The sequence below is a fragment of the Anoplopoma fimbria genome, chromosome 24 (genome assembly GCF_027596085.1).
Source record: "Anoplopoma fimbria isolate UVic2021 breed Golden Eagle Sablefish chromosome 24, Afim_UVic_2022, whole genome shotgun sequence".
NCBI lineage: Eukaryota > Metazoa > Chordata > Actinopteri > Perciformes > Anoplopomatidae > Anoplopoma > Anoplopoma fimbria.
In genome coordinates this window covers 3,107,987-3,127,349 of record NC_072472.1, presented here as the reverse complement: position 1 = coordinate 3,127,349, position 19,363 = coordinate 3,107,987, and the positions used below count along the sequence as shown (strand labels likewise).

Genomic DNA, 19,363 nt, shown 5'->3' with positions numbered 1-19,363 from the left:
TATAATGTGTAACTGTGAAAACTGATGTTTATTTTGCAAATGAACCAGGTGACAACCTCCGGTTCTGCAGAGTGAAGCCAATGTGGAAGTGTCTTAAAACTTGCATTCTCTCTACTGACCAGCAGAGGGCGACTCCCGTAGTAGCAAAAAGAAGTCAGATTGTATAGAAGTCTATGAGAAGTCTACTTCTCTCTTGATTTATTACCTCAGTAAACATTGTAAACATGAGTTTATGGTCTCAATCTCTAGTTTCAAGTCTTCTTCAATACAGCATGATGTTCATTTAGTAAATGATGGTACATTTAGAGTGAAAAAGACCATAAAGCCAATATGCTTTAGGGCGGGGCTACTGTGATTGACAGGTCTCTACCAGAGCTGTATACAGCATTTCTACGTCACTCCTCCACATTCCATACATGGTAACATCCATTCATTGGTTGCGAAAAAAAGATACAAGATGGCGACACCGAAATCGCCGAACTCGATGCTTCATAATAGCAGTCCACAAACCAATGGGTGCATAACTGGCTTGCTAAGACAATAACTTTCATAAATTGTTTACATCTTCGTATTCCTCTAGGTGAACAAAGTTTTTAGAATATACCGCGTTGCGCTCCGTCAAAGCTCAACTTGAACCTTTTACCTCTGAATACAACAGCTAGATTTCATTCTTTGCATCATTTAAAAGAAAGAACCAACGATACACATGGCCATCCTTTGTTTAATGACAGGAAATTAAAGTCAACAAGGGTCCCTGAAGTTAAGAGGTAAAGACAAATGATTCCCTGAGACAGCACTGTTTGCACTTTCAACCCTAAGCATGGTAGCTCAAGTTACATCAGTAAAAACATCCATTTACTTTATAAAGTACCTGTTGTTACATTATATAACATCATAATTATAGTGGTTGCTTTACTTAGCTCAGAGTGCGGTACCACAAAAAATGTCTATAAAATGAAATATACAATGGACACATACACAACAAATATATTTTTTAAAAAGTCACTAAGAAACCTGAAAACACAAAAACCAACAATCAACAGATCCTACAAGCAAGTATTGCGCCTGATATAACTTTTTCCTGGGTGCCATAGAGGTCTATTGTCAAAAAACTAATAAAACACATCAATGAACCACATGAACAAGACATTGAAATGTTTTCCGTGGTCATTTGACATGGTGGAATTATCAAGTTCGCTAACTAGTTACGAAGGCAGACGGTCAAATAATTAACCAAACTGTCAGTTTTAAACATCCATCACTCATGGAGCACACACTGCCTGAAAAAATATCAATGTTTTTGGAAAACGCAGACAGAAGGTTCTACAATATGTGTTTGAAGGATATATCCATGATGTCAAACTGTTTCAGCAGTGAAAACAGGTTAAAAAGAAAAAGATAGAAGCTAAAGCTACAGATCAAAGTGTAAAAGTGAACCAAAACATCACCTCGAGATCCAGACAGAAGACAATGAAATTAAGGAACAACACTGTTCCTGTTAAGCCGGGTTGGTTTTTACAATCACTAAAACACATTCAGAATACCTTCAGTAGCAAGCGTAGAATAGAAGTGCTGACGATAGCTAATGATGAACTAATGTTTGCTCCGGAGGTTTTTATGCAGAAACTTAGCATTTTAGAAACCTACATCTCCTTCCAGCCTCTCCGGGTAACGAGTATCACTATTACACAACATTTAACCATGACGAGCTCCAAATCCACTAAACCAGCAGGAACATGAAGAACATCTGAAATCTGAGCTGGACGATGCTACGGATGCTACCTAGCGAGGGGTAAATTTTGACCTACCTACCACAAGGTTTTCAAGTGCAATTATGGATTATTAGCAACCTTGGAGGTCACTTCTGTTGACTGCAAAAGGGATGGCAATAATTTACAAATGCTGTCTGAAATGTAATGTAATGTCTTGTAATAAAATCCATTATCCTTTAAAGAAATAAATAACCAAATCAAAAGCTGTTCTGATCACTAATAAAAAAGGTTCTATAAAATCAACTTCTTTTTAACTGCATATTTATTTAGACAGGCCGGCAGTACGCAACGTAGAACTGAATAAAATTCACAAAACACAACACAAGCTATAATATGAACAATAAAAACATACAATAACAGCAACAACTGAAGAGCCCAGCAGAAAAATGGCAGAAAAAAAAGGAACAGCTTGACACACAATCACTCAAACCGGTTATTTGAGTCTATTTGAGCCACATAGGCTTGAACATGAGAATCCCCCAGGTCTTTATATCTTGTCAGGTGTGGGGTTTTTTGTGTGTGTTCTTCCTCTTTGCAGCAGATCTACGCAAAGAGTCACCTGAACACAAATCAAACAGCTGGAGGCTTTCCTAGCAGCAGTCCTCTGATGTTTTTCTCTCATGGGTCCGTCTACGCTCTGGCCTGTAGTTTTAAAACCCTGTTCACAACAGGGTTTATTATTATTTTTAGTGTTACTCCGTAAGACATCTCTTCAGTGTACATCCTTCTCAAAAACTAAAACAAAAATCTTCAAAAGCTTCATATGATACAGTTCATGTTTCTCAGTGATGATATGCAGGAGCCCATGTGCGGTACCAGGACCTGAAAGGAGAAAATGGGGATCACAGGTTTATATCCTATAATACTATATAAAAATGGACAAAAAACCAACAGTGGAAACTACATTTACTTCAGTACTGCACTCGAGGTACTTGTCCTTCACTTGACAAATAAATAGAATATGATGCCCTGCTGTAGATTTTCTACTTTCCAACAGTATAGATGGACACCACCATTCAACACCACTTTTATGAATTTTGAAGCGTGAATGCAATCTGCAGAAGTAAAAAGCTAACGTTTTTAAGCCACTTAAAAGCTTCTAAATTCACCAGAAGGGGATTTACTGATGTATTTGTAGAGCAAAATGTTAGAATTATTCTGGCATCCAACCAAAAACACATGGACTTTTTAGACAATGGGAAACCCTAAGTGCAAAAATGCTGAATCATTTCCTGTTTTTAGGACTCATTCCTGCAGGTTATATAGAGTAAAACTTAGCACAATCATAAACATCTTCAGCAGTAAAATGCAACAAACACATTAATGCAGCCGTAATGTTTATCTAGAAACATCATATACAATAGTACAACACTTTCAGGGAACATTTTACTGCTAAAACCAATACTTTTACTACTTTACTTTTGAATGCCAAACTTTTACTTGTAGTTGAGTGGTATTGGTACTTTTAGTGATGTAAAGGATCTGAATACTTCTCCCAAAACTTTACTTAATTCAGCAAAGATTTTCAGTATTATTTTCAAGAAATAGTCCAACCTTTCTAAGAAATATGCTTCCTACCACAAATTGTCGTTTTTAAACTTTTGAACACACACAACAAAGTCTCATTTAGTGATTTTTATTGGTACTTTAAGCCAGATTTTGGTATCTTTGGCTAGCAGTTCCCCTCTGCTTCCAGTCTTTATGCTTTGTTAGCTAAGCTTAGCACAAACATTGGAACAGGGGGAAACTGCTTGACTGGCTCAGTCCAGTGTAAATCTGCCTCCCAGCACATTTTATTATTGTCACAGCTGACAGGCTCCGTGTTCTGGTATCTCTAAAATGTATTTGAGAAAAAGCGGTCTGCAGAGGTGTTTAGGTCGATGTTCCTTACCCCGGTGTGCTGTATGAAGGTGGGTTAACCTGAGATGTTAAAGACGCAGAGGGAGCTGTCAGACCGTTGGGAGAAGCTTCACGACTTGCACTGTTTGGCGAGGAATTCGATGAAACTGGAAGGAAAAGGTCAAAACATCATTATATAGTCTTTATGCACACGCATCCAGAAAACCCACATACATGGATCATATTTAGCATTTTATTACAATGGTGTGCTATTAAACCCTGGTTAGTAAGATGAGAGATTAAAATGTTATGTTGTTTCCACCATCAAGAATGAACTTTATCAATATTTGAACGTAGTAAACGGTACTTACCTCCACCTGTAGCTGGAGGGCTGTAGGATCTGGACGCTGAGGCCTGAAACTGTGTCAAAATGGATGAGATAAATAAAACTTCTCTTCAGGATTTAAAATATATGTGCTTATAATAAACCCAGACACCTATACCAATAGGGAAACTGCCATTTAATGATTTCAACTGTTTTAGATCTTTTTTCAAATGATAAATGCAGAATAATTTAATATTCTATTAATAATGTATAATTATTCACTGCGTTATAATAATATAACACAGTGGAAGGGGCCATTGTGCAAAATGATAATTCTTCTGTAGTTTAACTCAAATAGGACATACCATGCTCATTGTTAGGTTCATAATTGTATTTTGGCTTTTACATGCTTTAATGTTGAAAAACAAAACTATTCGGCTCATTATCTGTAACCAGTGTAGCATTAAAGCATGGTGGAAATAGCAAGCTAGCTAGCTAAATAGTGGACAGCTGGCTATTTCTGTTTCTAACCCTTATATCATTTATTGTATCACTTAATACAAATAATGAGTAAAAGGGAGAAGTCCATATGAAAATTGTATATATTTTTGTATTCTTAGTGATAGATATCGATGTTTTAGACAGCTAACCATTCTGGAGTTGTAGCTATGTGACTTCACCGATAAACTAGTCACCGGGCAATAGATCCTCTTCTCCTTCTGACGCCGATTACAGAACCAAACTCGGACCACCTCCTTCTCCATGGCTAGCTGCTCCGAGATCAGGGTTATCTCCTCAGAGTTGGGCTTGGGGTTCTGAAAACAACAACAACAACAAAAATCAGGATTTCTTCACTTAATTCAAATGTTAGGACAGGAAGATTTGAAGCCTCAAAGCTACCTGGCCACCACTGATGGTGTCCATTCTATTGCTCTCAAATCAGAATGTTTCAAAACTTATGCTATCAACATATAACCTAATATGCTTGTAATAGAGTTTTTTTTACAGCTGTACAGATGTATAGATCAGGTGCGTCAAGCAATGTCTGTTACAGACACAAAAAATTTGGTTAATGATGCCTACAAATTTTTTTTCTTCTTCTTTACAAGTTGAACTTCAATATTCTACACATTGGTAGCTTTTGAAACCGATTTTAATCGGTCACATGCGTGGGTAAGTGAGTGAGTGGGTGAGTGTGCAGCTCTGTGTCTGTCCACGGCTAACATGCATTCCGCTGCATAATATTTTTGGTGCAGATTATGGCTGCATGCAAAAGACCTGCGCATGCCGTTACAAAGCAACCAAAAGCTGCCAAAATCCCCAGCTACTAGGGCCAAAAGTGAGAGCACAGCTGAGTGCATCACCAACCCCCAGCCTGGACTCTGTGCCCATAAACGTTTTCTCCCTTTTAGTAAATTTGGACGGTCTGGTTAGCTAACAGCTAACGGAACAAACAGTATACACACTACTGCGACTACGGGGGCAAACAGCTCGGTAAGTTTAATTGAGTTTTCTGTAAGTTGTAAAATGTCCAACAGGATGCCTTTGAGACGATTGCCTGCATACATCGCCGCTTGTTTTTGAGGTTGAACAAAGTGTTTTTTGCAACGCATTACAGCCCATTGGTGTCCAAACAATAGTTAGCCAATTGTGGGTTGTATTCATTCCATCCCACAATAAAGCAGTGGTCGTTGCAGACCCGACTTGCAGCGATCTCCACTCTACTAAGTGCACCTTTTTAGTTTGAGATATTGATTCAGTCTTGAACTCACATCATGGAAACGCTTCTCCAAAGTCAGTTTGATGTTCGTTTCAATGCTAGTCCTCTTTTTCCGTTTGCGTCCGTAACCCTCTATCAGCGGCGGCAGAGAGGTGGGGTTGTTCATCGCGTCTGGAGGTGAGTTCTCTGACGTAAAAAAACAACAACAATAAAGTTAGGTAAATTACAGTTTCACGCTGACTTTTAGAGCATATTTTGTGCAGAATTAGCACTAAAGAAATGTTATGTTTTGCATTTGATTTGCTTCTTTTCTAGCCCCTATTCACATCAAGCCAGAATAATCAGTTAATCAGTGATACTGTAAATTGTTGTCACTGTGTTGTACCTGCGTCACTCAGCCATTTCTCCAGCAGAGGTTTGAGCTTGCACATGTTTTTGAAGCTGAGGTTTAGAGCCTCAAAGCGAGAGATTGTGGTCTGGCTGAAATCGTTCCCGTACAGTTTTCCCATCGCAAGGCCGACATCTCCCTGTGAAAACACAAACACGTGAACGATGTAAATGAAACCCAAGTGGAATCAAGCTTAAGAACTGAATACAGGTCTTGCAGGGCTCCAGTACAAACCATAAATACTACCTGAGGGAGCAACCTGAAAATTACAGAAAACAAAAAGCTCCTCTCTTTCTGCACAAAAAAACCCACTAACATCTGGCTTATCCCGTTAGTGTAATCGGCATTCATTTCCACCACAAAATACTCTGCAACCCTACTTTTCGCCCCTTTTTACTACAAAATGCATTGAGGTGAATTCATATTTAATAAAATAAACAGGCAATTATAATTTATTAACTTAAAAAACATACAATAGATATGCTCTCCTCAAAGCCACCAGACTCCAGTCAGCCAACAATTATTAAATATTTATATCGTCGAAACAAACTGCAGTTAAATTCGACAGAAACCAAGTAAAACTCATCAAAACCGTCTTGGTTAGTCTTTCACTGATCCATCAATCACCAACTCTGGTTTGGCTGGAGAGTAAACCTTTAATTCACAGAGTTAGATGTGCAAAGAAACAGTTATCTTATGTGCTCCTCAAAGCCACTAGACTCCATTGACAGAAACATGGATTTTTCCTTTCTGATCATTGTCTGGTCAAATACGACTTTGTTAGTCTTTCCAATGTTCAAACCATCCCCAAGTCTGATTTCAGTCTTTGAAAACGAAAAATGAATAAGTAACAGATTTAAAAAATGTAACATTTTCACTGTTTACTAACCCTGTTTTCCAGCACATTCATGACAAATAAAACCTAGAAAGGCTAATCTTCTTCTGGCAATGGGTACTTAGCCTATCGCCAATATTTAAAGGGTTTTCCTGGGTTAAAAAAACTGCATAAATGCGCAAATTTTGATGGGAAAAGGATGTTAAATGTTTTTAAAGGCCCTGGAAACTTGTTGTCTTTGTTTGAAATCTTCTCCAGAACATTAAATAACTATATAACTCAATAAGCACCAATTTTCAGAGCCATTAAAGTAAAACATAGAATAGCTACTCTTCTTATTTACCTGAGTGAAGCCCAGTTTGATGCGTCGTTGTTTGAAGGCTTTTGCAAACTGCTCCAGCTCTTCCAGATCGCTGGGTTCCTCCTGTGGTGGCACCGACATGTGTTTGGGCATCTGAAGGTGAGACATGTCCATGTGGTTCTCCATGGACGGTCCTGCCAGACCGGATCGACTCATAGCCTGGATCAGAAGGGCACCACAGAAATAATCCTTTAGTGACCAGGTTAGGTTTTAGAAAACAAAAGGTTTTTACTATCCTGTAGCACAACAACAAGTGAATGCATCTGCAAGACTTAACATGTATTTGGCCAGATGTCCAGATTGTGTCTCTCTGCCTGGTGCTTTCACTTTGTGCTGCTGTGTATGTAGACAGGAAGTGGTCTGGATTTACCTGGGGGGTCAGAGCCAGTCCAGGTTGATGCTGAAGGAGACTAGTTTGACTCTGGCAGGGAATAGACAGAAGGGCTGCAAAAGGAAAACAGCAGGTTTTTATCAATTATTTGTTTGTCAGGATATAGATGCAGATTCCCCCAACAAAGACCTAATATCATTTCTACATTTCTTTTTATGTACAGATTAAACTTCAGCGAGCTTTAGAAGTTTTGTTAGGTATATTTTTACTTTGGACAGAGGGAGTCTTACTGGGTGAAAAAAGGCTTATTTTCAAACGAAGCTAAGCTAAGGTAACTAGAAAAAGAATGCTTTAAAATATGTCTATTCCTTGAGGACAACACGTCAATGCTTATCAGTATATTTCAGTGTTTTTACCAAGAACTAGTCCGGCACAATAAGATCAAAAACTTTGGTTGTTGTGCAGATTAAACAAACAAGATATAACACATTAATTTGTGAGATTTTAAGGAGCTGATTTGTTACCTTTAGACAGAGCCAGGCTAGCTGTTTTCCTCTGTTTCCAGTCTTTGTGCTAAGCTAACCTAACCTACTTTGGTAAGTATTTATATTTACTCTACTGACATCAGAGTGGATCTTCTCATTTCTTCTCATCTAACTCTCAGCAAGAAATCTGATGAAGCATACCCCCAAAATGCCACTGCTTTAAAGAAAGCTTCTAAAATGTTTTTTATGAAAACCAAGAACCCCTGAATATAAGTCAGCTTAGAGACTCCACCTTGGTGGCTGGAGTTGCTCTGGGAGAGCAGGAAGGGTGAGGGTGAGGAGAGGTGAGACGGTGGCATCAGAACCAGCTGCTGCATGGTGTGAAGAGAGGTGAGCTCCTGGAGCAAAGACAACAGAACACAACGACAACAACAAGATGTAAATACAGACTTCAGGGTGGAGTTTGAAGTGAATGAACTGTACACATCGATCTGCATGGTACTTGTACTATACATGAATATCTCGATTAAATGCTACATTATATATTGTATTCCGCCTCATTTCAGTAGAAAAGCTTTCACTTTTTCTTACATTTTATTTATCTGACAGCTTTAATTATTATTTTTTCATACAAAAAATATGGTCAGCTTATAAAAAATGATGATTTGATTTAGTTTATTTAAAGTAGTACAAGTTTTAGACGTCTCCCTTAAATGTCCTCGTCTTTCAAATTCCGTATCCCCAGTTTAAACTTTTTCTGTAAAACTAAATTTGTAATTTCCAATCCTTAACTGAGAGTAATTTTCTTAGACTTGACACAACTGTTTTCACTGGTTTTAGTTCCCTTCTTGACAAGTAAACTTTTCCTCACTTGAGTTCTCCTTTAGAATGTAAAATGCATGAGTTTTAAATGTTTTATTTTACCTCAGTAAGAAGTAAATAACTTCACCTTGTGCAACTCAAGTGGCTGATGAACAGCTGACACACTTTAGAATGATATAGATTGCAATGAAAATAGTTAGATGAATATTTAATTTATTTTGTATTTATTTATTTGATTCTGGCATACTGGGATTTTGCTGTTATAATGTGGGATATACTTTTTTGTTGAATTAAATTTATTTATTTATTCTATTTTTTATTCATTTTAAAATGAATGGAATTTTGGGGTTATAAGGTGGGATATTCATACATTTTTATTAATTTTATTTATTTTGGAACACAGACAATTTGGGGTTATTAGGTGGTATTTTATTATTTTTATTTATTTCGGCTAACTGTCATTTTTGGGTTATAAGATGGGGGTATTTTTACATTTTATTTTTATTTAATTATTTTGACACACTGACATTTTTGGGTTAAGGTGGTATTTTATTTCATTTTTTTATTTCATTTATATTTGGCACACTGACATTTTGGGGTTATAAGGTGGTATTTTATTTTAATTTGGCAAATGGATAATTTTAGATTTTATTTTTAAGCTTATGTGTATTGTTGGCGTTATTTGAGTTTTCTGTGTTTGTGTTTATGTCTTAAATAGGATAATAAAAAGTATAAAAACAACAGACCCCAGACAGCTGACCTCCAGGCACTGGAGAGCTCTGTGTCAGGTGACATGTCTTCAGTGTGGCGGCTGAATGAGGCGAGTCGTTGATCTCCTCTGTCTTTATCTGAGACATCCAAAGCACAACCAGTAACAGAGTTAACTTTCTTAAGGATGGATTAAATATTTAATAAAATGGGAAATATTGTCTGTGCATAATAATCTCTGGGACAAACGAGCTACATGTCGTGCACGTTTGCTCCAGGACCAGTTTGGTCACTAAACATGATACAAAGAGTGATAGACTCTCTCCCTCCCCTCAGGCTAACCAGTATGCAAATACCCTCCCCCCATCTCATACCAACCACCCCCTCCTAACCCCTGAAAGCCATGTCACTTCCTGAAAACAAGAGCTCTGAAAACCGACATGCACTCCTCTTGCCAAGAAAAAGATGTTTGGAGAAGTAGAACAAATAGCTGCAAACTATTTAGGATGTTTCTGAAGAGTCATTATTGACATCTGTAGAGTGAGCAGGCTGTTTATCCTCAGGATGTTAGCCGTCTAATAAAAGTCACATGAGCCTCCGTGTCTCTCCAGTAAAGGTTCAGTACTATTCTGATGCCTTTTGGCTGTTTATATTCCAATTTAGCTTCGTTATCAAGTGCATAAAAAGTCTTGTGAGGATCTTTATTTCTCTTGTTATCAACAAATACCATTTAGAAACAGAAACCAAGAATTAATTCAAACTTTTAATAAGTATTTTTTGTGCATCAAAAGCCTGATAATTCTAATTCCTCTGTGCTATAGAGCTCCATTGTTGTCCAAAAACTATTAAAAACTCGGACATTTTCAGTAAATCCAACATAAATCTTCCTGCTGCTGCATATACTCGCTAAAGAACCAAATGTGTATTAATCCGCTGCAGAAAATAGTCCCTAGCTGTTTACGGGGAATTACTGGGTCTTTTTAAAAGATATAGAAAATAACTGTGATCTGTTTTTAAATATTTGTGTTTAGTTGGAATCAATGGATGAATCAATACACAGACATTGTTTATTCTTTGTTTTGCATGAGAACATAAAGAATAACACCTTTAACATACAAGCAGCCAGACCTCTTTTATTATACATTCAGAATAATATAATACTGAATTAAGAAGCGAGCTATCTTTCTAATTCATAGGGAAATAGTCTTTACAACTTTTAAACATTCTTTCATAGTTTGTGCCATCACATGCAAAGTAATCAAATAATTTCTTAGAACCTGTCATGATGTACGTCTATGACATGGTGTTATCTACCGTGAGGAAGTACACTTTTCCATTGTTGCAGTTTTTGTTTTGTTTTTTGGCATGGGTGGCAAATTTCCTGTTAACTGTCAATGGCTTCACATGGAAAAATAAAGGTGTATTTACTACATACATACACATGTGCATACTTTATCTGTGTGCTACGTTAATGATTTCCCAGTAAACTTTTACCTACTTTTGGTATCATAATTTAAAAAGTCTCATTGTGACAAACTGGCATTCTTGTATCGTACAGTAAGAAGTCAGTTTCAGCAAAACAGATATTTATAAATAAGAAACATTTCCAGAGTCGACTACTATTGTGAAAAAACATCTAAACATTTACAAAAAAGATTTTCATTTTGGTGGACAATCTACAGAAATAATAACTGACTTTCGAAACATGATTAAATGTTTTTGGATGAGTACAAATTTTTTGCAGACATGCAATAGAGTTTAAATGTCACATGAAAACATTGGTTGAGTCTTTGCTTTCTCTGGATGCTCCATCTCGTCATTTTCAGTTATTTAAGTGGGAAAATGCTTTAAAACTAGTAACGTAAAGTTTCCTTAATGTTAAAGATATATAAAAGTTTAAGAAGTTATTTTGATCCATGTTTGGCCGTGAATACATCATTAAAGTGTGCATTCTCCTGCTGTGCTTGATACAAACATTAGCATGCTTGCAAACAGGAAAGGATTACTACATGTAAAACTAAACAATCAAAATCCTCCAAATGACAAAAGCTCATTCATTAAATCCTCATTTAACACAGGAAGCGCAGTAGTAAAATATTAAAAACTCTGTTACTCACTTGTCGATTGTAGTTGATTCCGTTTTGCTCTAAATGTCGGAAAAGAGAGAAAAAGAAATTCAGGTTTTTTGTTTTTAAATGTCGTTATTCAGCTTCTTCATAAAGACACACAGAACAAATTAAATCATATAAAGAAGAATGTTAGCATTAAATATGAGACATGATATTTTGTGTTTTTACAATTATTTCACCACTAAATTGTTCTATTTCTAAGGCTGCAATGACATGATATCCAAACTGGAACATTATACTTTCATATAGCTTAATTCCAAATGAAATTAATCGGAACAAAAACTATAGCTGAAAAAACAAATGTGACTTTATTGGTTATTTTCTTTTTTAATTTGATTTGAAAACACAACACTCCTGGAGGATGAGGTGTTACAGTAAGAGGGACTTATGTCATAAAACAAGTTGACAGTTGATTTGAATAAGTGCAAACTAAACCACATTAGTACACCTAGGTACATCAGAAACAGATTAATAGTAAAGATAGATAGATAGATAGATAGATAGATAGATAGATAGATAGATAGATAGATAGATTTGTTGTTAGTCACTTCGTAGTCACGTGAGCTGCAAGTCATGTGATTGTTTAGTCAATTGGTCGTCACTCGTTAGGCCCGTGAGTCCCTGTCACTCCATAGTTACTTGAGTCGTTAGTTACTTGTTAGTCAGGTGAGCCATTAGTCAGGGGAGTCGTTGGTCAGTTGGTAGTCACTCGTTAGTCCTGTGAGTTTTGAGTCTTGCGAGTCGCTATTCCATGAGTCGTTAGGCACGGGAGTCACAAGTCAATCGGGAGTCACGTGAGTAGTTAGTCCTGTGCATTGTTAGTCGCCTGAGTCCCTGTCACTTAGTAGTCACATGAGTTGTTAGTCTCTTGTTAGTCACTAGGTAGGAACTCGGTAGTCACATGAGTTGTTAGTCTCTTGTTAGTCACATAGGAGTAGTCACATGAGTTGTTAGTCCTGTGAGTAGCTAGTCACTTGGTAAGCATGTTGGTTGTTAGTTATGTGAGTCGTTAGTCATTCAAGTTAACTTCAACCACACTATTTCCTTAAAGGTAACTGAGCTTTTTTGTTGCCTAAACCTGATTTCCTGTGAGGACGGAAGTTTATTTTGAAAGGACACATTACATTACATTACATTACAGTCATTTAGCAGACGCTTTTATCCAAAGCGACTTACAGTCAGTAGTATATTACATATCATTCACCCATTCACACACTGATGACAGGCTACCATGCAAGGTGCCACCATCAGACTCTAACTAACATTCATGCATCATCCAGTCCACACCGATGGCAAGCCTTCAGGAGCAACTTGGGGTTAAGTGTCTTGCCCAAGGACACATCGACTGCCAAAGCCGGGTATCGAACCACCGACGCTCTGATTGGAGAACTACCTTGCTCTCCACTACGCCACAGCCGCCCCCGACACTTTGGCTGTTACGAGTGGATAATGTTTTACTTTCATCTGGACCTAGTTTTTTTTTTGTTTTATTCAACATCTTAACATGCTTTCAAACCTGTTGCTTGTTTTTTGTTCTGTCTGTGCTTTCATTTTTATTCTAAAGGAGGCGGTAATCTATACTTTTTTTCTTGCTATTTTTGTTGTTTAAACCTGCCTTAATTAATAAAAAAACATTAGCTGACTGACTGTATGTGTAAATATAAGTAAAAACTTGTGACGAGTCTTTTTTAAGAAGGTTTTCCCTCCTGCAGTGATCATCAGACCATGTTTAAAGAGACGACATGCTGATGGAGAGCAGAGTTCAAAGGTGTGCTGGATAAGCTCGCATCATTTGAATGTCAAATTGGGCCTTTGGGACTCTGTGTGTGTGTGTGTGTGTGTGAGAGAGAGAGAGGCTGCTGGGGACACATAATGCAAATACACCAATAACCCCCCCTCCCCCCCCCTCACCTCACCTCCACCCCACCATGTCACTTGCCCCCAGCACAACCAGCATCACAGCCAAGCTTCCAGTATGGAAATGACCAAGACATGCAAATCAGCTGTGAGTGCAGGAAGCCATGCTAGCACACAGACACAGACACACACACACACACACACACACACACACACACACACACACACACACACACACACACACACACACACACACACACACACACAAACTCCCTGGAAAAAACGACGACTGGCCACTATAAACCTCCATCTTAACCAGTTGTTTCGTCCTTCACTCCATCTGTTTGTCCTAAAAAGTGTGTTTTTTTTAAATAAAGAGTGAGCAGTAAATTATTACAAACTGATCTGGGAACAGGTGGAGTGACATCACCTTTTTGGCACAATAATCTGTTTGACTTGTTTATCTTGAGGGCTGAATTGTTATCATGATTCATCTTAAATTTGACATTTCTGCAGCATGAAGTCACAGATGATCCCATTCTACGTCCTAATCGTAGATAGAATAAGTACTTTATTAATCCTTTTACTAATCCAATAAACAAAAACGTATCAACAATAGCTTAAAAAGGAGATTTTTACTGTACTATACATGCATGAGGTCGACATAGTGCAACTAAATGCAACAAATACTGTAAAAGATACTAGTACTGTTTACTTTAGGTACTATTATAGTAATTGTCTCAACTAGTTTTTGAAGTTTAAAGAAATGAGTGTGCATTTAGGTTTTGTACGAACAAGAAATTACACAATTCGGACACGAATGGACGTCAAAAACTGTTGTGATTGAACACCACGAGTTTTTAAAGGATGTCCAATGTCTATATTTTATTATTGTCAGCAAACTTCACACTCTCAGCCTCTAGCCTATTAGTTCTTAGTTCATCGTTATAAATAATTAATCACAAATATATAGTTTATGGCTCAGTAATCTCCTATAACAGCTGTTTTTTATTAAACGGGGCACTTTATGGGGACTATTTTCAGCGGCGGATTAATCCACATTTGGCGAAGTAGTGAGTACTAATATGTGTGATTGAGAACAAATAAACAACAGTGTGTGTTTTCATGGTAATGAAGGAACATGTCACATTCATTGTTGGTTTTGGTCTTTTCATTTGTTGTCAATAAGTAAAAAAATATAGAATATCTCCACATTTATTATTACTTTTCTTACAATGTTGTTTCTCGTGTGAGAAGTTTGTGCATTGCATTATGGGACGGCAGACTTTTTACACATAATGACAACAGCATCAGCTCAGTTTAGGCGCTTGTTATATGAAACTGAACATCATAATATTTGGTTTGTGATGATCTTACACTCTGTTACTTTGATTAATCACATATTCTCTCTTCCATTCAGTAAACTGGTGTTCTTCACTTCATTAACAAAAAAACCAACAATAAGCAGACTGTTCATGTGCACAAGGATTATTATTTAGCATTGGTCTTTTATGTTTTCACATGTTATGATATTTTAAATTTGTGGGACATTGAATAATATTATTAATACTATTCTGTGTTTCTTTCAGATTGTCATGATATTAAAAGCAAACAAAAACACAGCAGAAAGCTACACAACAATGCAAATTCAAAAATCAGGGACCGTTTTTTATAAGAGCAGCACATGAATATATTATTATATTAATGTTGTCAGTGATCTGACTGAAATCCTACCAAGCAACGTCTGTCTCCTATAAATTATTATTAAATACAGCTTGTTTGAGAGAAACTTTATGCCATTTGAATCATGTTTATTTATTTTATTAAATCAAGATAAACTGCAAAAACTACAAAATGTACCTTCAAAATGTTTCCGCTCTCAGCAACTTAAAGGGACAGTGCAGACATTTATGCTTTCTCTCTATAATGGGACTATATGTCACATGGCTTGTGTTGCTCAATAACCCGGTTACTGAAGATAATCCACAGAGCTTGTTGTGAGCACATAGGCTTGTCATTAAACTGCCCACAAGAAAGTCTATATTTCTTTTTTATTCCCTTTATATTGGCGAGAAAGCAAAAATCTCTACGGCCGATATTTTCCAAATTAGGTACAAATGGCACTACATGTAAAAGGATATATATGTATTTTTAATTTGGGGTGAACTGTCACTTTAAGCATGATACATAGAAGATCTTGGTTGTATTTGTATTCTCTCAACCTTAAACAAAGTGATTTTGTTGATTAAATCTAACAACACAAAGGACTCTGGGTAAAAGAAACAACAACAATTCTCTGGTATCAGAGTTCATGCACTTTATACGTCCAACATCAACCCAGACTACCAACGAAGCATTTTCACTGAACATAATCAAAGGCAGCCATGAGATTTACACCCCAAAGTGTCCATAACCTCGAGGAGACGGGCTCTCTCCTCTACTTCACATTAACGGCCGAGGAGTTAAAGGGTGAGTTCGCCTACATTATACAAATGATCTCCCTGTGGCTGCATCGCTCCACGTGGACGCTTTTGGTTTCATTTGTTCAGGTTTGTCTCCGAGAATATCTAAAACAAAATATGTTTTTGGTGTATACAGTACCAGTCAAAAGTTTGGACACACCTTCTCATTCAATGGTTTTTCTTTATTTTTATTTTTAGTATTTTCTACATTGTAGATTAATATTGAAGACATCCAAACTATGAAGGAACACATATGGAATTATGTGGTAAACAAACAAATGCTCAACAAACCAGAATATGTTTTATATTTTAGATTCTTCAAAGTAGTTGAATGAGAAGGTGTGTCCAAACTTTTGACTGGTACTGTGTATATTAGAGAGACTACCTTTTTAAAAGAAAGAAACAGTGAGTGACATTGGGAAGACACTTTGCTTTTTGATTCATTTTATGTCTTTGAGTCGAGACAGAAATCTCAAAACCAGGACTGTTAGAATTAAGTGACGATAAATATATATATGTGTATTTATATATGAGCTGATATTAAATACACTCAGGCCTTTCTATAACTAACAATGAGAGCTGCATGAACAAGTCCATATATTGATAGAAACACGGACGTGATGAACTTCCACGAAACGTAGCCGTTCTCTCACGCAGCCATTGTCTGAATTACAAAAGTTCCACTTTTCTTTTTTTTGTCTGTTTCTGGTTCCTGGTTTTTTGTCTGGTTGGTGTCCTCGGGGAAACCGACTCACTGCTCTCATCAAACAGCCTCAGGGGCATCCTGGTACGGCAACCAACTGCCATGATATCCACACACACACACACACACACACACACACACACACACACACACACACACACACACACACACACACACACACACACACACACACACACACACACACACACACACTGCTTCATACGACACAGGAGCAGGTCTAAATGTTGCTTTTATATCTGCCTCATCATTTGGACCAGTATGAGGGAAATATTTGTTGCTGCTGCTTAAAGGGACAGTCCACCCTAAATCCCAAAACATATTTTTCCCCTCTTACCTGTTCTGTTAATTATCTATCAAACTGTTTTGGTTTGAGTTGCCTAATGGAGATATCAGGTCTAGAGTTTTCTGCCTTTTCTCCAGTATAATATATGTTACTCTGCTTGTTGTGCTCAAAGCGTTAAAAACTAAACATCAACGTCTCTTTCCAGAAATCATGACCCGGTTACTGGAGATAATGAAGACTTTGTCGTGATCAGTTTCAAGTAGGAACTATGGTTGAAAGAAAGTAGTTCCTACATGAAACCACTAACAACATCGTCTGTGTGTATGTTTTGTGTGTGTATCACTTAAGCAACTCACACCAACAATCTAGATGATAAATAACACCACAGGTAAGAGGGAAAATATGTGTTTTTGATTTTAACTGTCCCTTAAAGTTGTTTAGAAAGGAAACTTAAATTCTTAAATTCTGTATTTTTCCTTGAAGATCCTTGAAACAAGAAGCTAAAAGTACAATTCAGTCTAAAGAGGAGGTTTCAAAATGTTCAGAAGTTAACTGAGTTCCACAAATAATGTAATTTCATGAGTATTTTTTACCACTTAAGAAAAGTTTATCATGTGAAGCTGATAACCTCCCTAAATAAACACCAAATAAATGAAATATAAGCACAATAAACAATATTTTTCTGTCAAAGTGCAGCATCACAACAACATCACACCTCTGCTTAACTCGTCTGTGTGTTTGTCAGAGGACTCAGCTGTGTTTACTTGCAGCTGTGATGGTGATAAAATACAAGAAGCAAACAGGTGAAACCATCCTTACCTGCCTGGTCGGCTGGAGCCTCCGACTGCTCCACCGTGTCTGCGCTCATCTTAATATCTGCAATGATAAATATGGCTGATTTTCCTACAGGATTGTAGCTTTACCAGGACAATGAAGCACTCAGGGCCACCCAGGAAAATGATCTTGAGTTTATTCTAATGCCCCCCCTCCCCTTCCACTACCACACACAACTCTACACACCCCTGGTTTCAATATTCATAAGCAAAGGCTGATATTCCCATGAAGCACCTTTATGAAGGAACCACACAAACTCTCATTTAAATGATATGAGGATAATAAAGAAGAAGCAAGTTGAAGTTATAGTGACTCACCTCAGACAGACCAACAGTTTGTGTTTCTCTGGCTGCCGTCTGTGCTCTCTGATTATTCAAAATTTGATGCAAGTGTTGTGGATGAAAAAACTTTTGGAAAAATCCAACAGCTGCTCATCAGCATTTTCCTAAGTGGAGAAACGTCCGTCCTCTGGAAGGAGCCTGCAGACCTGCACTGCATGATGGGATCATTTGCATATTTGCCTCAGTGCGACCTATCCAGCTTCAGACTGTTTGCATAAAACAACAATGGGCTCACTGCAAATTACAGCGTGTGTGTGTTAGTTTGTGTGTGTGTGGGAGTAGCAAAATACTGTAGTGGTCGTTTATTACCAGGTAGATGGGTAAGTTGCTGAGGAGGAAGTGGGTTTACTCTCTTTTATATTCCTGTTGGTTTTCTCAAAGAGTAAACCGCCACAAAAAGAGCTGCATACACCTCATATACATGTGTATACCCACAACTTCATTACTGGTTTATTGTGAAGCAATACTCCTTAAAAAATAAGATACAATTGTATTTATTGCTCAATATTTTTGCTAGTACTATTTCAAAATGTGGGCTAAATATGATTAAAAATCAGCTGTATGTTAATCAGCTGTAACTAAGTCATTTTTTTTCAAGAACCTACAATTAAGTACAGTTTTGAGTTACTTTTACTTAACTCAAGTATTTACATTTTATGGTACTTTATTCTTCTATTTCACTACTTTTTGGAGTTCCTTACATTTATTTGACGGATTAAGTTACTTTGCAGATTTGTATTATTGAAACAGAATGTAACTCAACTATTAAATCAATTATTAATATTAAAGCTAATCAGCAGTATATTAAATACGTAAATAAAATTTGTCGCATTTTTAACAGCAGCAACTTTAAAGTGATGAACACATTACTGCTTAACTAATTATAAATATTAAAAATAATCCATTCTGTATATTGAGTTTTGGTACTTTTGGTGCTAATGTATATATATATATATATATATATATATATATATATATATATATATATATACAGTACCAGTCAAAAGTTTGGACACACCTTCTCATTCAATGGTTTTTCTTTATTTTTATTTTTTTCTACATTGTAGATTAATATTGAAGACATCCAAACTATGAAGGAACACATATGGAATTATGTGGTAAACAAACAAATGCTCAACAAACCAGA

General features: G+C 36.8%; 1 protein-coding gene across 1 annotated transcript; it reads right to left on the bottom strand.

Annotated features, from left to right (window-relative positions):
* Positions 1-2,554: 2,554 nt before the first annotated feature.
* Positions 2,555-17,909, bottom strand: pou2f3 (POU class 2 homeobox 3). The gene is made up of 12 exons (XM_054625191.1): positions 17,861-17,909; positions 11,704-11,732; positions 9,625-9,726; positions 8,349-8,454; positions 7,611-7,684; positions 7,223-7,399; positions 6,042-6,183; positions 5,709-5,842; positions 4,587-4,751; positions 3,983-4,025; positions 3,664-3,778; positions 2,555-2,594 (listed from the first exon to the last, which is right to left on the bottom strand). Exons 1-12 carry the CDS (start codon positions 17,907-17,909, stop codon positions 2,555-2,557), a joined length of 1,176 nt encoding a protein of 391 aa, XP_054481166.1.
* Between the last annotated feature and the right edge of the window lie 1,454 nt (positions 17,910-19,363).